At 35.2% G+C, this 19100-nt stretch overlaps 1 protein-coding gene across 1 annotated transcript in view; it reads left to right on the top strand.

The window, feature by feature from the left end:
- Window positions 1-18432, top strand: part of LOC129231500 (short-chain dehydrogenase/reductase family 16C member 6-like) — a 62877-nt gene extending 44445 nt beyond the window's left edge. The window contains exons 3-5 of the mRNA XM_054865827.1: window positions 48-292; window positions 13871-13987; window positions 18195-18432. Coding sequence (XP_054721802.1) covers window positions 48-292; window positions 13871-13987; window positions 18195-18297 — 465 coding nt within the window. The 3' untranslated portion in view covers window positions 18298-18432. The remainder of the gene's footprint in view (window positions 1-47; window positions 293-13870; window positions 13988-18194) is intronic.
- The last annotated feature ends 668 nt before the right edge of the window (window positions 18433-19100 follow it).

The raw sequence follows: 19100 nt of genomic DNA, 5'->3' as shown, positions 1-19100 counted from the left end.
CATAATATGACTCGTAACAGTTTAACTCATCTTGTATTATTTTTCAGATTATCAAATCGTTCCTGCCAGATATGATCCGAAATGACCACGGACATCTCGTAACAATAGCAAGCTTAGCTGGACTAGGCGGGCTGCCTCAATTGACTGACTACTGTGCTTCCAAATTCGCTGCTGTTGGTCTCTTGGAATCTTTGTATCTGGAACTGCGTGCTGAAGGCTATAAGAACATTCATACCACCACCGTCTGCCCTTATTTCATTAACACAGGAATGTTCAATGGTGCACGGTCGAAGTAAGTGCAAAATCTGCAGGAGAATTTGGGCTTATGAAAGACAAATTTAACTGTTTAAATTCCAGTGTGGTAACTCTGCTGACCATTTTTTAGAATTTTAGAAATTATTTAAGTTAAATCAGGGATTTCTCAGGGACTTACTAAGTGGCACGCAAATTACACCTTTTTTTTCGATTTAACTCTTTTTGACAACATAATGTGGTTAAAAGTAGCATTGATAGCATGCTACACCTGCCTCCATTGAAATAAAAAGAAGTGATGCAAACGTTTAATTCCTTCTTGTTAACACTATTCTTTTTTTCTTTTGACTTGACAAAATGTACGCAATATACCGACAGCCCGATTATTCGATCCAGAGATTGCAGTTTCGTCCATGTTATAGACTCATCAGTCCGGAATGGGGACTTACCGAGTTGGATGTAGATGTCATCTCATTGAAGCTGAGATGGTCGAAAAACTGGTAGCTATAGTAAGTTCAACTCCCCGGCGAGAGTCCGCAGCAATAGTGCGGTTCAACTCGTGAATTGAAAGCAAAGCTTTTGCAGCAGTTAGTTACCGCCCCTAAGTCAAGGCTGGGGCAGAACAACATGCAATACAGTCGAGTCTCGACTTACGCGAGGGATGCGTTCCAGGATACCTCGTGTAAGTTGAAATTTCGCGTTGTGAAAAAGGGTTATATATACAGCTTTTTGAAAAACAAACTACTGCTTTAGACACTTGTAAACACCCTTCAGACTGCTTTAATCCATTCCTTAAGTATATGTGAACGCTTTCCACATAAAGAACTGAATTTATACCACAAAGAAAAAAAACTTACGTTATTCAATATAAAATATTGTTATGATGCACAAAATCAACGATCAATGGGAGAGTTAGACAAATTGCAATACTATATGTACCGGAATTCAACACTATTACACTACTATACAGTAGATAAATATAATAATTACTATAACTAATAAATGGATGGTGGGTGCCGTGAAAGCTTGACCGATAGATATCAATGTTCTCCTCCATATCGATGACCCTCACTTTTTCTCCAATTTTAAGAAACTTTCTCTTCCCTAGCTTAAGCAGAAACAGCTCGCTTAGATGCTACTATGTTAAATTAACTTTCACATTCAGATAGAAAATACGGAGTTGTTATTTGTATACACTAACAAAACGATGATTCGACTAAAGTACAGTGTGGGAACTTCCGCACTTCAATGATGCAAAAAGGATGAAGGCTATTCACGAAACCAATATTCAGTAGCCAGAATCGAAGACAATACTTACGCCCAACGATTCCTCAATGGAAATTTTCGTGTTGCGACGAGGAATTCCCGTTAGCTCTAAAATTCTTTACTCGTGAAAAACTCGCGTTATAGCCGTTTCGCGTAAGTTGTGGAAAATCTCCATAAAAATCCTCGAGTATACCTGTGCGCAAGAGGGCGCTTTTCGATATGCAAATTTCCCACCTGTTGGTTCAATTTAGTTAGATGTCTTTCTGTTCATGTATCGTGGATTCGTGGCATTCGATAGCTTGATTTTTGTTGATGTTGGTCGTCTCGTGGCAGTTCGAATAGCAAGGGCAGTTTGGAAGCCCTTTCGTATGTAGAATCCAAATAAAGTTAATTTAGTTTTTAGATAGTTGCCTTAACATTTTCTTTATGGTGCATCGGCCGCAAGGTACGCATAACCATTTGATAGTTAGAATTCGTCGAGTAGTGATATGTTATATTGACATCGTTGTTGTTTCGTACCATTGGATATAGTAACTGAAGAAATTTGGGTGAGTTATTTGTTTTCAATTTGTATGTCAATTAGTATGGATGCTGAAAAGATAAAAAATAAGCGTAAAGCGCTTAAATGCAGTGCCACTAAGTTCGTTAAAAGTTTAGACGTCACTTTAGTAAATGAAACTAATGTTCGTAATTTAGAAGTATTATATAATCAATTAATTGATAAAATTGACTGTCTTAAAGTGGCTGATAATGAGCTTCTTAATGTAATCGAAGCAAAAGATATCGAAAAAGAGGTGCAACAATGTGAAGACTTCATGGAAAATTTAATTTTCTATAAATGTCAAATTACTCAAAGAATAGCAGCTCTAACACCTCCGGCTGTACCTTCTACTATTAATCCCGCTAATTTATCAAATTCAACATTGGAACTTAGTAGTCTAGTACATCAAGAAACTAGATCGTCGATTAAATTGCCAAAGCTAACTGTTAATAAATTCTACGGTGACCACAGGTATTGGCTAGAATTCATTAGTCAGTTTGAAAATGCAATAGATAAAAATAGCGGCTTATCTAAAATTGAGAAGCTTATTTACCTTAAGAATTTAGTAGGTGGTGCTGCAGCTAAAGCAATTTCCGGATTCGCATTAACAGAAAGTAATTATGATGCAGCCTTGGAACTTTTAAAATCTAGATTCGGACAAAAGAATTTGCTCATTAATGCGCATTTAGGATCGCTTTTGAACATGACTCCCATAAAAAATACAAGTGATACGAACAGTTTGAGAAAATTATACGATAAAGCTGAAACTGAAATCAGGAATTTAGAAAGCTTGGGAATAAATTCAGAATCGTACGGAAATCTCTTAACACCGATAATTTTGAAAGTATTGCCCTCTGAATTAACTCTTGAATTTAGTAGAAAGAATAAAAGTGATAATTGGGATTTAAAAGCTCTTCTCGAGTTCTTAGGTGAAGAAATACAAAGTCGCGAAAGAGCTCAATCTTTTCATTCTCCCATAAAAGAAAAACAAAATTCGACCCATCCGCTCCAAGAACGCAATCGAGGCGCTTCAGGGTCAAAATCTTTTACCAGAGATACTTTTCGAAAACAGAAAAGTTACAATTCTTCAGCGGCTGAACTCTTAGTCAATCATACAGTTGCTAGTTCAAAATGTGTGTTTTGTGGTTCGAACTTGCATGATTCAGTTTCGTGTGACTCGGTAAGCATAGAAATGAAACGGGATTATTTGAAAAGAAATAGACTTTGCTTTTTTTGCTTTTCGAATAGACACTCAATTTCTTATTGTCCAAAGCTTAAGAAAGAAAAAGGTTGTTCGTTTTGTGGTTTAAAATCGCACCCCAAAACACTTTGTTATCGGTTTTATCAGAATTCGGATAAAACAACTTTCACCTCGCCCCAAGAAGAATCTGATGACAATGTTACTAACGTTTCTTCTTGTCAAACTGAAAACAAATCGCAAAGGGTTTTATTGCAAACCGCATCGGTAGTTGCTCGTTATAATAATCAATATAGAAATTGTCGTTTGTTAGCAGACACAGCGGCTCAAAGAAGTTTTGTAGATAGAAAATTTTCAAGATTATTGAAACTTCCCATTATTCGAAAAGAAAATCTAACAGTTTATTCCTTCGGAGATAAGTCTCCTATTGAAAAAACGTTTAATGTAGTTAAAATAAGATTGGAAAATAAAGAAGATCCGAATTTGTATTTGGAAATCGAGGCGTTAGAAATAGAAAAAATATCCGCGGCACATATTCCGCCGCCTGCAGTAGATACTTCCATTTATAGCAAGCATTTGAAAGGTTTGAAATTAGCTGATACTTCGAATAAGGACGTTAGTGTTTCAATTTTAATCGGTGCTGATAACTATTATGACGTCATGACAGGCAGAATTAAACGTATTAATCGAAAACTTGTAGCTGCTGAGTCGCTCTATGGGTGGTGTTTAATTGGAATATCAGGCTCTCCAAATAAAAATTCAGGTGATTCTTTCGCCATGAAAGTAATGGTTGAGGAAAACATTTCAAAACAATTGGAGACATTTTGGCAACTAGAAAATCTTGGAATCGAATCAGCTAACGATGATGTAAGTTGTAATGATAACAAAACTTTACGAGAATTCGAAGATAGTATTCGCTTCCAAGATGGTAGATATGTGGTTAAACTCCCTTGGAAGGATAATTTTAAAGAATCGCTTGAAAACAATTACGAAGTGGCATATGAAAGATTTTCAAAATTGTGCTACAGGTTTCAAAATGATCATTCTTTGTATTCAGAGTATAGGAGGGTTGTGAATAATTACATAGAGCAAAACATTGTAGAGCGTGTTCCTGAATCAAGTGTAGCAGATAGTCCAGAATTCTATTTGCCCCATAGGGCAGTAATTCGAGATGATAGGGTGTCTAGTAAGCTGAGAGTTGTTTTCGATGCGTCTTCGCATAAAAAGGGCAAGTTTTCGTTAAATGATAGTTTGCATATTGGACCTAATTTATATCCTGATTTGTTTGAACTGTTGTTGTCATTTCGAAAGCATCCAATTGCGTTCACAGTTGATATTAAACAGGCATTTTTGAATGTAGCAATTGACGAGTCGGATAAAAATGTAACAAAGTTCTTTTGGACTGAAAATCCATATTCCTTTTCAGACTCTTTAGAAGTTCTAAGGTTCAATCGTGTTCTCTTCGGAATAAATAGTTCCCCCTTTCTCTTATGTGCTACTATTAAACACCATTTGAAGAAGTATTCTTCTATTTTTCCGCAGACTCACGAACTGTTAAACAAATTTTGTTACGTCGATGACATCATAGGAGGTCAAAATACTGTTGCATCGGCATACGCAACTAGTTTAGAATGCGTCCAGATCTTTAGAGAAGCAAATATGCCCTTGCACAAGTGGGCTACTAATTCTGCTGAATTGCGAAAACTTTGGGAGAAGAACGGGTTTTCTACTGAAACGTCATCAAACCCAATTGGTCAAAACATGATAAACTATAAAGTATTAGGCATTTCCTGGGACGCTGACAGGGATTTATTTTATTTTAACGTAGAAAATCTGATATCCCTTGTATCGAAAGGAATTGATACAAAAAGATTCCTGTTGCAAGTTGCTGGTCGAATTTTTGATCCTATAGGATTTGTAGCTCCTTACGTAATTCGTTTGAAGATTCTCATTCAACGCGTCTGGGAAATGGGTCTTCTTTGGGACCAGGAAATGCCCCAAGTTATCAAAAAACCTTTCAGACAATGGTGTCTTGAACTGAAGGACTTAAGTTTAATTGAAATCCCTCGCTTTTATCATTTCACGGACTCCTACACAGTTGATGTGCAACTGCACTCCTTTTCGGATGCATCTAAAAAGGCCTACGGAACTGTAATATATTTTCGAGTCATTAAGACTGACGGGACTATAACGACTAGTTTTATCACTTCCAAGAGCAGGGTTGCCCCGTTAAAGACTCTTTCTTTGCCGAGGTTGGAATTGATGGGAGCACTGCTTTCTGCTAGGTTGTGTGCTAAAGTCTCTAAAGCTTTAAAATTTGAGAAATCCTGCTTTTTTCATACGGATTCCTCTATAGTTTACCATTGGATTAGAGGGGAACCGTCCTGTTACAAACCTTTCGTCAAAAATAGGATAGAGGATATTCAAAGACTGACTGAACCACCGAAATGGAATTTTTGTCCTGGGAGGGACAATCCAAGCGATATTGTAAGCAGAGGAATATCTGTTCGGGAATTGAAAGATAGTCAACTTTGGTGGCACGGACCACCCTGGCTTAGCCAAACAGAGCAGTTTTGGCCAAAAATAGAGGCCCAAAACGTCAGCAATCATGACCTAGAACTAAAGAGTAAATTTAGAGAAGTTTCGCAAAATGAAGTAGTCCTCGAAAATCGCGAAAAGCTCATAAACATTGATAAATTTAGCAGTTATCTCAAACTATTGCGAGTAACTGCCTTCGTATTTCGATTTATACACAACGCAAGAAATACGTCGAAAAATAAAGGTGCTCTCGAAACAGATGAGCTTAAATTGTCTGAAGAATACTGGATTAAAGAAACCCAGAAAGAAGCTTATTGGTTAGAAATAGTCGATTTAGAAAGATCTCAAAAAGTTAGCGATAGTTCAAAAATTCGTTCTCTAGTACCTTTCTTAGATCCCAGGAATATTTTGCGAATAAAAGGGAGATTAGATGAATCAGAATTTTCTCTAGACGAGAAACAACCCATCCTTTTACCAAAAAACTCTAAATTTTCGGAATTATTAATCTTACATGAGCATACTAAGAACTTTCATATCGGAGTAACAGCTACTCTAGTAATGCTTAGAAGAAAGTTTTGGATAGCGAAGGGGAGACAACTCGTGAAGAAAGTACTTAGAAAATGCTTCATTTGTAGAAAATACAAATCCAAACCAGCAAACGAAATAACAGCGCAACTTCCGAAAGACAGAATTGTAGAAAATCCACCTTTCGAAATTTGTGGCCTTGATTTTGCAGGAGCTATTCTTTACAAATGTGATAAGGAAGTTAAAAAGGCTTATTTTGCAATTTTCACCTGTGCTGTAACTAGAGGAATTCACTTAGAATTAGTGTCCTCCATGTCTACAAAACATTTCTTACTAGCCTTTAGAAGATTCATTTCCAGGCGAGGTAGTTGCAGTGTTGTTTATTCGGATAACGCAAAATCATTCAAAGCCGCAAATAAAGATCTAATGTACTTCTATAACATTCTACAAGATTCGGAATTTAAAGATTTTATATCTTCACGTGGCATTAATTGGAAGTTTATCGTAGAAAGGGCGCCCTGGTGGGGCGGATTTTACGAACGTCTCGTAAAATCAGTGAAAGATCCACTCAGAAAAGTTCTCGGAAAAGCTCTTCTCACGTTTGAAGAACTTTCAACTGTTTTGACTGAAATCGAATATGTCGTTAATTCGAGACCTTTAACATACGTTACTGATAATTTTTCTGAGCCCAAGCCATTAACTCCTCTTGACTTTTTGCAATATGGAAGGAAAAATCACGACTATCCATTTAATTTTGCTGAGTTAGTTAATAGAGTGTCAACTAGAGAGTCCTTATTAAAAAGAAAGCAGTATCAAACTACACTTTTGAAACATTTTTGGGTTAAATGGAAAGAACTATATCTACTTAATTTGAAAACAGTTCACCATTTCAAATCGCCTAACATTCACAAAGAAGTAAAGATGAATGATGTAGTGCTCGTCGAAGGAACTTCAAAATCTAAACTACAATGGGACTTGGGAATCGTTCAAGAAACTTTTAAAGGTAGAGATGGACATATCAGAGCTTGTGTCGTCAAAACCAAAAAGGGACTTTTCAGAAAACCTGTGCAGCTGATATATCCCCTTGAACTTTGTGAATGAACTGGTTTCACGTATCCTTTTTATGATTAATCAGTCGAAAAGTTTATTGAAAATAATTTGTTTTAAACTCTTTTTTCCTTCAAAATTTTGAAGTATTTGTGTTGTTGGACTTTAATTAACTTCTTAAAATAATTTGCTTAAATATTTCATTAATTTTGGAAAAAAAAATCTCTTGTTCATAGTAAAATTAATTTTGTTAACTTAAGTTTAAAATTGTAAATATGTTTGAACATAAAATTCAAAAATAGAAATATATATTTCATATAATTTTGTAACCATATGGTTTATGGTATATTAATCCTTTATATTTAGCAACCTATAGTTATTGCATCCGTTATTGTTTACTGAGGAGAAGAATTTCCTTATGTATTTGCCTTTGTTATAGTTCTTTTTATAGGTTCTATTGATGAACTCTTAGAGTTCATGGTGGGGAGCTGTGGAAAATCTCCATAAAAATCCTCGAGTATACCTGTGCGCAAGAGGGCGCTTTTCGATATGCAAATTTCCCACCTGTTGGTTCAATTTAGTTAGATGTCTTTCTGTTCATGTATCGTGGATTCGTGGCATTCGATAGCTTGATTTTTGTTGATGTTGGTCGTCTCGTGGCAGTTCGAATAGCAAGGGCAGTTTGGAAGCCCTTTCGTATGTAGAATCCAAATAAAGTTAATTTAGTTTTTAGATAGTTGCCTTAACATTTTCTTTATAAGTCGAATCGCGTTGTAGCGCGAGTCGACTGTATACCGATAGTCTGGTTAACATATCTAGAGTTATGATCACTGTATATGAGTATCATATCTTATTAACTGAATATGAGTATCATATACAGTTTGGTTCTATGGACTCAAATGTAAGAAATTGCTTTAAACCCATTAAATGTGTTTCAACTACATGGTACGATTCCATATACTTAATAATTGATTACGACTCATACAGTGGGGGTGGTTCGAAAAAAAATCGATTTTTTTTTAAACTTCGGAATTGTGTTTCCTCTCAAAAGTTGCAATTTGGTATCCTTAATTGGGAAAAAATAAAAAATGAATATTCTAAGTGGACATCTTCAGCTCGCGCATGAGGCTAAAAGTTTGAAAAAATACGTTAAAAATTGAATTTTTCAAAATAAATGAAATTAGGTTTTTTGTATTTTTTTATAATATATGCAACAACCATAAATTATCAGCATTTAAAAAATTTTTACAGAGCTTTTACATGTGATCTTTCGTTCGCTCATGTATGCCTTAAGTTGAGCTAAAATCGTGTTTAATGTACAATAATACATACATGACATATTTACGTTTCAAAAGGATTTTAAAAATTCTAAATTTTATTACAGTATTATATGAGGCAGTGAGAAGCAAAAGGATGTAATTGGACACTTTCAAGATTTGAGTAAAACGCGTTTAAAGATAATATCCTATGTAGGTCTTTCATTGAATTTTTTTCTAAATCATGCTGTATAGCAGCAACTACCAGGGCTACTAGTACCATATCTTGCCTCAAGACAGAGGACAGGTTCATCTACCATGTGTACTGGTTGGCTCCAAATTTTTAATTTTGCCACTTACATCCCTTTACTTCTCACTACCTCATATGTACAAGTATACTGCCGTGTGCAGGTAAAAGGCAGTAACTGCAAATTTTTCATTTTTCTTTTTCGCATTTTTGTCATCTATTGTACGTTATCTTTATTGTACAAACTCGCTTGTTTGGTTTCCGCTGAAAAAAAGGCGCGAAAAAGAAGTCTAATTCCAACATTTACCTATTATTGAGTTGAATCCAAAACGCGTTTCGTCAAATTTCTCGAAAACTCATTTCTACAGATACTGCCGTTTACCTGCACACAGCAGTATAGTTCCACACATATATATTTACATATAAAAATATTACATGCCAATCAATCAGTAATTAGCTATGACATGTAATGTTTTTATATGCATATAAATGCTTCTGTCACAATACTTTTCCTTATAGTAATGTAATAAAAGATTATATTCAACAAATTTAGAATTTTTAAAATACTTCTGAAACGTAAATATGCCATGTATGTATTATTGTATATTAAACACGTAAAGTTCAAGTTTTGGGCGATTTTAGCCCAATTCAAGGCGTGTGCGGGAACTAAAGATCTTATGTTATACTGATAATTTATAGTTGTTGCATAAAAAGTTTAGAAAAAAGATAATTTAAAACTATTTTCAGCCTCATGCGCACACTGAAATGTCAACTCAAATATACATATATATATTTTTTAATTCCGCAATTAAGGATACCAAACTTTTAAGAGGTAACACGATTCCAATTTTTTTTTAACCACCTTATTATACTGCCATATTAATTTTTTTTGTAATGTAAATATTAGCTTCCAAATGTCACCAATCCGGCAGATCCCTGTAAACATACAAAGTGTTACATAAACGATATCAATAATGTTTGCATTTACTGTTTCATGCAAATTTTGTACACTTCATTACTGGGCTTTTGTCCGAAGTTTTAATAACAGTATTACGTTTCCTCTACCGTTTCTATCAACATTAATAAATAACAAAAACTACAATCCAGTAAAAGAATCTAAATGCATACAGTGAACTTGCGCTACAACGCGATTTGATTTCCACAAAATGGAGTAACCGTGAGATTTTTATAAGAAAATATCTCTGAGTTGACGCTTACTCCTCACCCACAACACGATATTTTTCAGGAGCGTGGGGTGTAATATCGGCTACAAATTTTTACTTTAGTGAATAGACTCATCTCTTTAGCACACTGAAGACGGAAATTCCCGCACCGCATAAGTCTACAACCCGCTTCGTTAGTGTGTACAAATAACCATTTTGTATTTTCCATTTTAAATACGGAAGTTAAATTAAAACAATGGCACCCAAGCGCACTGATTCCTTGAAATATTGAATGTAGGAAGCGAAAGAGAACATTTCATATAGTTAAAAAAAGATTTTTGCACCATAACATTATTTTATTTTGAATAATATATTTTTTCTTTCTTTTTGGTGCAGTATAATAATGTTTAAAATAATAATTCATGTTCATCAAAAAGTCGTATACATACCCTTTTCCACAACACGAAATTCTGACTTACGTGAGAGATCTTTCAACGTATGAGATATCTTTTGACGTTGTTTTAACATCAAAGCTATGAACGAAAAATATGTTTTTTTTTTTGCGTCCCCGAAGAGAAAGTCATGTTTAGTTTAATAATCATTATTTCACTAGTTGCGTTGTATTTCACTAGTTTGTGAAGATAAAGGCCAGAAGATTTTTGATTTTTTTTTTTTTTAATTTCATAGGTACCAGGGCAAATTGTTGTCAGGGGAGGGACACTATTGGCAGAATCCTCAACGTTACAGTCTATTTTTGTTAATTTTCCTTTTCCAACAAATAGTTTTGCTTTTCTTACTCTTTTAATTCATAATTTTTATCCGGATCATTTTTAATTCTTTGGCAACGTAATCTTTCACCTTGACGCTTTTTCCCCAGTATATCTTTCACTGTTTGCCTTCTTTTTAATGTTCGTCATGATATATAACTTCGAGCGAGCAACTAGAAAAAAAAAAGTAATGAAATGTTATAATCGTAAGGTGAATATGTATTTCCTGTGGCAGAAGAAATGCCAGACAAGTGACAAAACCAGACATAACCTGCAAAACCAACATCACGCGTTCTTTTTACGAGAACTTAAACGTAATCCCTGATGTCTACACACAATAAACATTGCATTGTGCATAGATTTAGGTATCGATAAAATATGAAAACATGTCACCAGGGGAAATATTGCAACGACTAGCACAACTGCGCTTAGTGGCAGTTAAAACGAGAATTGATGCAATATTATTTGAATTTTGATCTACACAGCTTACTTTTAACTTTATTCTGTATTACGCGGATTGTTCGCGGTAAAGGAGATCCTTTAGAAGTTTAAATGTTGAATTTCAGTCGTACAATTTCATCAGGTGACTGTGACATTATTCTTCCGTGACGTAAAAAATCACTATTTTTTTGGATGTTAATAAATATTTTTTAAATGTGTTTCGATAAAATATATTTTGATATTTATTTAGGTGCATCATTATGGTAAAATACGTTATGCTAGAATATTTGAAAGAAGATCGATGAACGTGTTCGTTCAAAAAGTAGAAAATATACAAGCCAGGGGTGCATATATTTATAACTACGTTCAGCTATTAATGCTAAAATTAAACAGTTATTGAGAATAGATTGTGTGGGCCGAATAAAAGAAAATTAATTTGAATTTTGGCATCTGGAATTCAAATTATGTTTTTCGCAATCACGAGTGTGTGTGTGTATGTAGGCGTGCGTGTTTGTGTGTGGGGGTATGTACATGTGTGTAAGCATGTGTGTTTGTGCGTGTGTGTGGATAGTTGTCTCTGTGTAGTTGTGTGTTTGTGTGGGGAGGTATGCTTATGTGTGGGTAGTTGTGTGTATGTGTAGGTGTGTGGGTAGTTGTGTGTATGTGTAGGTGTGTGTGTCTATGTGTATGTGTAGGTGTGTGTGTGTCTATGTGTATGTGTAGGTGTGTATGTGTATGTGTTTGTTAGTGTGCGTATGTGAATGTATGTGTGTGCGTATGTGTTTCTAGGTGTGTGTATGTATGCGTGTGTAGGTAAGTGACGCAACCTGGCGACGGATTTCGCTAGAGGAGCAGCATCGTGAGGCGACCGGCCGACGGTGGTGCTACAGAGTAGAGATGAGTTCAGGCTCATTTTTGAGAGCCCGGGCCCGCCCGAGCCTGAAAATTTTTAACCGAGCCCGCCCGAGCGATATTGTCTCGGACCAAAATCCGAGCCCGCCCGAGCCCGAAACCTATTTTCGGTTCCAAAGCCCGAGCCCGTCTCATCTCTACTACAGAGGGAGGCGGAGAAAAAATAAAATCATAGGACATCAAAATAGTCAAGTGAGAACAATAAGCAATCGTGATTGCTCAAAAATACTCTTTATCAATTAAGCATAGGATAACAAAAATATAATTTGTTTAACCTAAGAACATTTCTACGCTCTGCTGAAATTCAAATAGAGTAATACCAGTGCAATAATATTATATTAAAAAAATATTCTAGAAACTGATGGGGGGGGGGGGGTCATGACGAGCACTAATGTTAGCAGTTGAAACTAATCGCACCGCAAAGCTGAGTAACGAATTTATTCTCAGTGGCAAAAACTTAGATCTGTTTGCGGCTTCCATTGCATTCTGTGACATTTAAGATTCCCTCAAAACTTAGGCAATAGTTCAGACCGTTTAGTAAATATCAAAACCAGCTCAATCCATGAAGTTTCAAAGGGGCTTTTTTTTCTCTTCGTTATACTTCTTTGTCGATACTATCACACCACGCAGAGATTTGGAACGAACCCCACGCCATCAAGTCGAAAACCGCTGTTGAAAACCAATTTCGTTTCAAAACCAGCTCAACCTACGCCTTTGCCAAATGGCCAGCTTGAACACGTTTATGGGTAACATAAACGACATTATTTTTAAAAAAATCTTAATCACTTCACATGTTTCACTGTACAGTCTACTACAAGGTATGAAATTGAAATACCACATGAATTTAATTAGAATTTGAATCGAAAACTTAAAAAAATAAACTGTTAACTTGCTTCAAAACCAGCTGAATCCATATTAGAAAATACTTAGACGATGCCTGCTCATTTAAAAAAGTAAACAAAAATGAAGTCTTGGATCGAATGTTTTTCAAGCGGAAAAGAAGGTTTTTCAAAAATTATGTAGGCAAAGCGTGAAATGTTTTTGTCTTTCATGTAAAACTTTAAAAAAGGGAGGGAGATTGAGCTGTTTTTGATATTAAACGCCTGAGTTTACACTCATACGGCAAGGGAGATCCCAAATCGGAATCCCCAAGCCTTGACAAATGAAGTTGTTCTATTTTCAATAGAATACTATGAACTCGAAAGGTTGATTGGTTTAATTGCTTATCCCGCGTTGACTGCTTTTGGAATGAAGATACTGTTTGCCGAATGAGTGTAAACTTAGTTTATTCAGGCAAAAAACAACACTTTGTGCTTGGTGCTTGAATGTTTTTTGCCAATGTGTTGAATTTATTACGAATTGATAGGATTTTACCTCATCTTTCGACTCAACAATCGATACGTTCCCCATTATTACCGGAAAAAAAATCTACTGTTTTTTTTTGGAATTATACGATTTTCCCACTTTAATCATAAAAATACTACAAAAAAAAAAAAGAAAAATAAAATTAAAAGGTATGTCTACTTTGGAACATGATGGCACGTTCGCTAATCAGTATATGGTACGTTATTTAAGATTTAAAACCCTTTATGCATTTTTATATTTTTGTTGTTTCACGAAGCATGCTTATATTGTAGATTTTGTTACTGAATGTAATTTTATTTATTTCAAAACTATTGTTGAATTTTTAACTAAATATTTATTACACACATTTCAGGTTATTTAACTTTCTTGAGCCAGATTACGTGGCAGAACGTGTGATATCAGCTGTATTGTGCAATCAAGAAATCATTTTAATGCCAAGATTCTTTTATGTGTTAAACATTCTAAAATCGTAAGTACTTTATTTTATGTCAAAATAATTTTCTTATTGCATTACATTGTTTTGAATCAAAAACTTATACGGTATAGGCGCAAGTTTGTGTAACTTCGTTTAAACACTTAATCACATTCTTCATGCTTTAGTTTATAAATACATTAATGCAATTTATTTTGTGTATCCAAACTCAAATTGCTCTGCTGGGTGAATAAAAGCTCTTCATATAAATCTCCATGACCAAGACTCGACAAAATCGGGGCAACAAGATATCATGGCTCACAGCTTTTCAGTGATGGTGCCAAAAATTTGAGATTCTACAATTCCATGAGCTATAACATTATGGAATTGTACATATATCCCTTTCACCGTAAATGCGAAGCAAGTTTTCGCATACCCGTGAGTTTACCAGTATAATGTTGCATTTGTTTTAAATCTTTATCTCCATCAATAACTGCTCTATTTTTGGGACAACATAGGCATAAGTACTTTCAGAACAGTTACTTGCAACATCTTTGCTCCTTATTGTCAGTATAAGATATCAATTTTGACATTCAGAATGGAATTTAGGAAATGACTGAAACAGTATATCAAGCACATTAGAAATAAAGGTCCAACGTTTCACCTAAGTTTGGTTAATCTATGCACCTGCAAAAAGGGGCACTACTTTTCTGGTTCACTGAAAATGCTTTCGATCAATTAATCCTTACTTGAACCTAAATATCGATTAAACTTCCGAGTGAAAATGGTGGACGAGCAAATCGAATCACGTCGCGTGAAGAAATTTCGTCTTGTGAGAGTATTTTATAACTAGTTTTATATGTATAACGTATTTAATGAAAATTCTCAGACCCGTTGGATTCCATTCAGATTTTAGCTGTTTTTATTTGTACCCAGGGGTGTTCACAGTGGGGGGGGGGGATAAGGGACACCGGTTGGCCCGAGCCTGAAGGGCGCCCTAGATTTTTAAAATTAGGGGTGAAATAAGTGTACAGACGTATGGTTAAAAATATGGAGGGGGCCCGTAAAAGTCATTTGTGACGGGCCCCCTCCATGACATAACTTCTCTGTGAGGTTTGCGGTGATATGTTTTTTCATATTCATTTTCCATAGGTTTTACTGACCTAAATCTATATCCAAAAGCTTTCATGACTGAAGTAAATTTTATATGATAATACTTACTTAAAATTTTAAGAATGTTTACATTCCAATACGAATACAGCATTGTACTAGGAGCAAGTTCACTAACGTAGTTTAGTTTATTGCAAATCAAAACTGTGGAATTTAATGTAATATTTCATTTTTTTTTAAATTAATCAATTATGAAAAAAGAACGAATCCAGCTTGTTCGCAGGAATACAACCAATTTCTTTAAATAAAAATCTATGAAGGCTACGTTATTAGAACGTTAAAGTATATTATGCATCAAATTATAATTTGAAATTTTTCTTCACAAATATTTTTGAAAAATAGTACAGGTGTATATTAAAACAAATAGAATTATATTGAAGTAACCTATAACAAACTTAAGTCCAGGTTTAAGCTGCTGGAATAAATAAAATGCTGGCCTTTTTTTTTTTGAGTTGTCACTTTTTTCGCTGGGGCGCAATATGTTCCACTCTGGGGCGGATTGACGGAGCGTCCTTGGAGCAAAGTCAGATTGGTTGAGGTGGTGCTGATTTTGAAGTGTTAGGGAGCTTTGTAAGCGAAAGAGCAGAATGTTTTCAAAGATTTTTGACAAAACTGAGAGAAGGATTATAGGGCGAAATGAGGAGAATTTGCTCGCTTTGAGAAAGAGGATCAAAACTCCTACGGCCAAGTATAAAGCACTTGTTGAAAAAGTCACGTAGATGGGTTGCCGAATAGTTTATGAAAACAAGGACCAGATGAAAACTCCAATCCATCTTTACCTGGTGCTTTCTTCCGTGGTAGCATTCGTATTGCTTGGTTGGTTTAATTTTTCGTAAAGAGAGTGTAATATGACGGTCGACTATTGGGGGTCGCCTGCAGGATCGGGCTGATTGGGAGGTTAGAAGTGCTTCAAGAGTTTAGTGTTGTACTACATCTCGGTTTCAGTTGCAGCCGTTTGTTGGTGCAAGTAAGTTGGAGCATACGCCTTACCAAATGAAATTTTGTTTACCATACACAATACGACTCTTTCTGTAAAAATCCTTCCACGAGTTGTTTTTTTGTTCGCCTAACTGCTTTTTTATGTCGTGCAAGAGCCTTTTTGTATGTGATGACATAGTATGCCTCTATGGAAGAGCCTCTGTTTCTCTGGAGATTGATATCTGGCTGCAAGGACAACACTTTTTCAGTGTCTCAAGGCCTGCGTTCCACCAGTTAGAGGGTGATGGGCGCTGAAAAAAGCTTTTTTCTAAAGGTCAGCTCTGCACAGTCCTGTATTGCGCAGAGAACCGACGTAAAATGATCCAAGATCTTCGGCTGAAGATATGGTTGGCAGAGTCTTTAACTGAGGAATTTTGATTTTTAGCAATTTTTGGAACGGTAGCGTGTTTATAAAAAGTTTTATATGCTCATGATGCTAATGAAAAAATATTTTAGGGTGTTTGCCGACGCGTCTTTGAAGATTAATCTGAACTACTTTAAGTTCTGGGAAACTGGTCGATGAGTATGAGTTGAGCGGGGAAAGGGCGAAACTGGACGCCAACCATGATTCCCAAAGGGCACACAGGTTCGAGGGCACATCGGCCCACAGGCGAATGGGCCAGTCCGCTCCTGGTCCCACTACACAATGGTGCTCAAGATTTTCTTGGTAGGAGAAGATTAATTCATTTTTAAATAAATAAATATGTACTTTTAAGTCCAAGTGCAATACAGCTTATTTCTTCTGGGATATACGAAAAAAAAGAAACTGCTAGTTTTTTGGAAAATATTGCAAACTACCATTTACTGAAATAAATTTCGTAAATGGCATATTATTTAAATTCAGTAGTTTAATTTCATCCAGAAACTGAGATCAGTGGACGATTTAAAACATTATTGTGTCACTCATGTTGTAAGATTCCGGACTGTTATGCTGTGGTCTGAGTGATGTTACTCCAAACCTTTCGTCGGCATCTGCGGCGTCCATCTCCAGTGTTTACGTGGTCGAAGCTTCCAGGGAAGCGACTTCCTAGCAACTGATGCAGATATCGAAGTGATATCACTATTTCATACTTGCTAACTCTACTGTTTTTAACGGGAGACTCCCGTTTTCTTTCTTCCATCTCCCGATTTCCCTTTTTTTTTTACGATTTTTCTCCCTTTTTTTCAGTCAATCATCAAAAAGTTTCACTTTCTTCTCAATAGATAGCGCCCTTTTCCAGTCTACCAATGTCAGGGAATTAGAATTTTTCCAATTAATAACTCCGTTAGTAAAAATTAATTTTTTTAAGCTTTCCACATTGCATGTTCAACGAAGCACGTGCTCTGCCGAAAATTGCAGCAGATTTCAATCTTTTTGCATCTTGAAAATATTTCAATTATTTTGAAAGTTTGAAGTTATTTTAACATGTGCCATTCTATACCTACTTATTATATATATTATTTTCATTATATATTGATTTTTTCGGATTTTAGTAATTAAATTTTGGTAGCTACTTTTCTGGAAGAGACTGGGGAATTTTCAAAACTTTAAGCACGTTTACTACTTATTATTAGGTTTTTCCTTTGCAGTATGTTTTTCTTGCTGTTACCAATTAGCTTACATCTGCGAAAAAATCTCCATTTCACTTTAAATTTAGCATTTATGTTATTTAAAAGCACAATTTAATAATTATGTTGTGAAGATATGTCGCTGGTGAATAACCCATATACCTCTAGTAGAATCTCCTGTTTTTTTTTTTTTCTTCAAAAGTTGGCAGGTGGGTATTTATGTGGGAAGAGCAAGCTCTCCCTTCGTTTTGGGCCTGTATCAGTTGCTGGGAAGTCGCTTTCCTGGAACTGGAAGCTTCGACTACGTAAACACTGAAGATAGCCGCCGCAGATGCGGCCGAAACGTTTGGAGTAACAACACTCAAACCACGGCACAACAGCCCGGAATCTTACAACATTATCGACACCCGCCGTGAAAGCCTTCATTCTTACATTATTGTGTCAAAATTAGCAATATATGGGTTATTCTTTTAGCAGACAACATAATTTAATTACTATTTGCAAGCAATGAACTATTAATGTTGAAAATTTAATGTATATGCATATAAAAGTTTTGATTTTATTTTAGGATGATGCCTACTAAATCATTATTAGCCCTTCATGGTGCGTGTGGAGGAACTGAAGCTATGAATGAATTCGAAGGGAGAAATCCCAAACAGAAGTCTCAATAGAAGGTTGACTTGAACAATCATTTGTACAAAGTTCTTCATGATGATCAAAAAACACTTTACACTTACTTTATAGAAAGTAACTACGGATGCTATGTATTTTTATATTGAAAAATACATTATATTTTGCAGTATCAAATAACACCAAAACTTGTTATAAATTTGTTTGTTAATTCATTTTTTGCGTTGTGTCACATGATTTACCCTGGCTCCAAATGATCGATTCTTAAACGATTCCGTTTGTTAAAATAAAGTTACTGTGCTAATGCGGAAGTTAAGGAATATTAGAAACTCATGTTTTCATTTAGATTTGAAACAGTATAATATTGGAAACAACAGACACAGACTTCGCACATGGAAAGTTTTAAGTTTTCTACTGAGCAGTTTCGAGTGAAAATTCTGAAAACAGCATAAATTCTCTTGCTTTTTACATGAGATTCCGTAACAATGTACAGCGTGTCCCCGTTTAAACCTGCAAGACTTCTATTTTCGTAGCCATTAGTCTTAGATACATAGAGGAAACTAGGGAGACTTGACACAATTTTTGGTTTTTCATTTCAAATTTCTTTTGTAGAATAGTTAGAACGAAATAAAAATATCCATAAATAGTTTGCCATTTTTCATATTATTATTTTCATATTATATTCAGCTAAAATAACGTAATTCCAAGTAGAAATGGTGCAAAAAAATTACATTCATCAAGTCTACAAATAAATCAAATGTCCCTAGAGCTAGGGACACTTGACCCAACACTAAGGGAGACATGACTCCCCTCATGAATGTTAGAAGAATTATAGGTATTGAAA

This window comes from Uloborus diversus, chromosome 10, assembly GCF_026930045.1.
Source record: "Uloborus diversus isolate 005 chromosome 10, Udiv.v.3.1, whole genome shotgun sequence".
Taxonomy (NCBI): Eukaryota; Metazoa; Arthropoda; class Arachnida; order Araneae; family Uloboridae; genus Uloborus; species Uloborus diversus.
Note: the sequence above shows the minus strand (reverse complement) of the source record. Positions and strands in the feature narration are given on the sequence as shown.